Source organism: Musca autumnalis, unplaced genomic scaffold (genome assembly GCF_047663935.1).
Source record: "Musca autumnalis isolate F117 unplaced genomic scaffold, ASM4766393v1 scaffold_4, whole genome shotgun sequence".
In the NCBI taxonomy this organism is placed as follows: domain Eukaryota; kingdom Metazoa; phylum Arthropoda; class Insecta; order Diptera; family Muscidae; genus Musca; species Musca autumnalis.
The window spans coordinates 112,004,539-112,008,016 of NW_027411977.1; the positions used below are offsets into that span (position 1 = coordinate 112,004,539).

Here is a 3,478-nt window from a genome sequence, read left to right on the forward strand (position 1 = left end):
ATTCCAATTTGCATATTTATTCGGAATCTTCCATTGCACTTATTGGTTTGTATGTTCTAAATCTTCTTAAGCGGTTTGTTGAGACATTGTCAAACCACGAAAACAGTTTAGTTAAAGACGTCTATATTAATCAACGAGAATTTGGCTGGTCAGATGTGTATTATCTGTCACCTGCTGGTGTTTTAAGAGAAAACATTCCACATGAATTTGACTATTCAGCTTCGCTTTCGTCAGATTTTTACTCCCTTTCAACCCCTAACACTCACAGAGGTTAGCACATTAGTATAGTATTAGTATATATATGTATGTGTGAATGTATGTATGTGTATATATATATATTAGGGTTATGACTTTTTGACATTTTTCCTCAAAAATGATTTCCTGTAGCAGGGATGAATGAACTTTTGAAATATAAAAAAGTTCACGCACAAATCGATTTTAAAAAAATAATTTTTTGAAAAAATATATGAAATGAAAAAAAATTTTTTTCAACAAATTATTTTTTGTTGCACGAATGAATAAATATAAGCCTACTAATAACTATAATAACGTTTATTTCATTCAAAAATTAAAAAAAGTCGCGAAAAAAGTCACTGAAAAAATTTTTAAATTTTTTGTTTTTTGTTAAAAAATTATATTTTTGAATAAAAGCGTTTACGATATTTTTACGATTCTCAAAATTGAAGAAAAATAGTGAGAAATAAATTTTATGTCATTTTAATTATCTCATGTGGCTCTAAAGTTTATTTTCAATTATATATCTTATTTCAGTGACTTCAAAAAATTGTCCATAATTTTGATAAATTCAAATTTTAAAATCATTTTGTGCGTGAGGTTTTTTCACCGAATCACCTTATAATTAAGATTTTATGTAATCTTATGGCAAAACTCATCACGCTATGATACAGGGATATTAGGTTGTAAAAAAGTCATAACCCTAATATATATATATATATATATATATATATATATGTATATATGTATATATATATATATATATATTTGACAGTTGTATAAAGGAAAAGTTGCTGAAAAAATTGTTTCAGCTACATCTAGTATGTAAAAATACACACCAACTATTCGAATTTCAATTGCAAGTGAAATATTTCGAATTTCAAATGAAATAATCAAATTACAAGTGAAATTCTTCGAATTACATGTGAAAATGGCCTAGAAGGCATTTTCAGTGTTGCATAGTGTTATATTATATTAAGCGAAGTATACATATTTTAAATATTTATTTAAAACGCACAATAACAATATCAACAACAAATATCGGCTTATTTTACAAAATTCTAAAACAATACTATTTCTTAAAATTTACATATTTCGTTTGTCCACCTTGAGCTATAATCGAGCCATTTGCTTTCTTCTTCAAAACACAATCAATAAAGGCAAGAGATTTTCCCACTTTCAGAGTGTTGGCATCTACAATTATCTCATCATCTTCTTTGGCTGGTGACATATAGCTAACACGTAAATCGACACTGGTTCCTGGGTGAGAATCGGTTGACATCAGGGCATAACTTGTAACATGATCGATTATTGTTGCAATAAATCCACCATGCAAGGTGCCGGCGGCATTTAAATGGGATTTAGCAACACGAAATTCACCAATGCAACGACCATCTCCACCACCTGTTACTTTAAACTGTAAATAGATTGAAAGAATGTGATCTGTTTGTTTCATTACTTTTTTTCATAACAAATTATGAAATCCATGACACATATGTATGTATACTGCATTTTTATGACATACATATGATATTAAAATGGTATTGCAAAGCACGATAATTTTTGGATGTTTCTTTCTTTATTTCCATTTAAATTGTACAAATTGTTAGGAAACTTTCTTTTATTTATTTATATATTTTTTGCAATTGAAACACAACAAATTTTAAAATTTCTTTACCACACTAGTAAGACTATCATGTCCTCCAGCTTTTCCATAGTGTTCAGCAACAGATTTTAAAAATTCCACACCACGTTTAGCCGACATTATCAGATAACGAATTTAGTTCAAGCAATAACTTGTAATTAACTGTCGAAGAATATGAAGATAATTTCAGTCGCATGTACGAACCAACATTGAAAGAAATAAAGAATGAGAGATAAAATAATCAGAGCTACCAGATTTTAAAGAAAAAGTCTGTAAAGAAAGACCCAAAGTCGGTTGGTGCCGACTATATGGTACTCTACACCATTTTGGGAATAGATAAAAAATGTCCATTTACTTTGAAAACGGATGAAATGTAGTTGATAAAAGATAAAAAATATAGATTGACTATCTTGCATGGGAATACGTACTTATTTATCTTTTATAAAACGATTTGTTATAGAAAAGTCCGACTGTATATACAATAGGATTTTTGCTTTTTGACTTTTTTTCTCAAAAATGATTTCCTGTAGCGAGAATCAATGAACTTTTGCCTATTAATGCCTAAAATAGCATTCATTCCACTTTAGTATTAAAAAAGTTTCTTTCAAAGTATACATTTGTGAAAAATACTAGGAAATGAAAAAATGTTTTTCTTAAAAAATTATTTCCTGTTGCACGAATAAATGACCTTTTGCCTATTGACAACTAAAATAACTTTAATTCTATTTAAATATTGAAAAAGGTCACGCAAAACCACTTTGAATTGATATGATATATGGAAATTTATATGATTATAAAATTACTGAGAAATAAACGGTTATGCCATTTTGGATATGTTGCGTGGCCCTAAAATTTGTTTTCAGTTATACTATATGGCCGACTTCCGTATTGTCAGTTGCTTTGTTTTCGTGCATGAAACTAGGGGTTCTTAAGTGGGCGTATGTACCCCACCATTCTGATTACTAAAATGTCAGAAAAAACGAAAAATTTGGAAATTATTGATCAATTATTGTGGTGCATAATTTTTAATGCTCACTTTAAAAATTCCCAAAATTTGAGTATAACGGTACTGTGAATGGAATGTTTTTGTATGCCATCTTAAAGACAACTTTTCAGCCTACGGAATTGTTTTTTGAATTGTTAAAAAATCTCAACTCGTTTCCAAGTTATCAACGTTTACATTTTGTATTTCAGGTTGCATCATTTTTAGTGACAGTCACTGTATTTTCTTATGCAAAAAATATTTCAATAATAGGTACAAAAATGTTTGTATGTACAATTTTTCTGTTTAAAATTCTTTTCAGATAAGTCAATAAGACAACTTTTCAGCCTACGGAATTGTTTTTTGAATTGTTAAAAAATCTCAACTCGTTTCCAAGTTATCAACGTTTACATTTTGTATTTCAGGTTGCATCATTTTTAGTGACAGTCACTGTATTTTCTTATGCAAAAAATATTTCAATAATAGGTACAAAAATGTTTGTATGTACAATTTTTCTGTTTAAAATTCTTTTCAGATAAGTCAATAAGACAACTTTTCAGCCTACGGAATTGTTTTTTGAATTGTTAAAAAATCTCAACTCGTTTCCAAGTTATCAA

General features: G+C 28.5%; 1 protein-coding gene across 1 annotated transcript; it reads right to left on the reverse strand.

Moving 5' to 3' along the window:
- Window positions 1–1,223: 1,223 nt before the first annotated feature.
- LOC141402494 (acyl-coenzyme A thioesterase 13-like) lies at window positions 1,224–2,081 on the reverse strand. The gene is made up of 2 exons (XM_073983958.1): window positions 1,913–2,081; window positions 1,224–1,651 (listed from the first exon to the last, which is right to left on the reverse strand). The coding sequence occupies exons 1-2, from the start codon at window positions 1,997–1,999 to the stop codon at window positions 1,307–1,309; spliced, it is 432 nt and encodes a 143-aa protein (XP_073840059.1). The 5' UTR covers window positions 2,000–2,081; the 3' UTR covers window positions 1,224–1,306.
- Window positions 2,082–3,478: the final 1,397 nt, after the last annotated feature.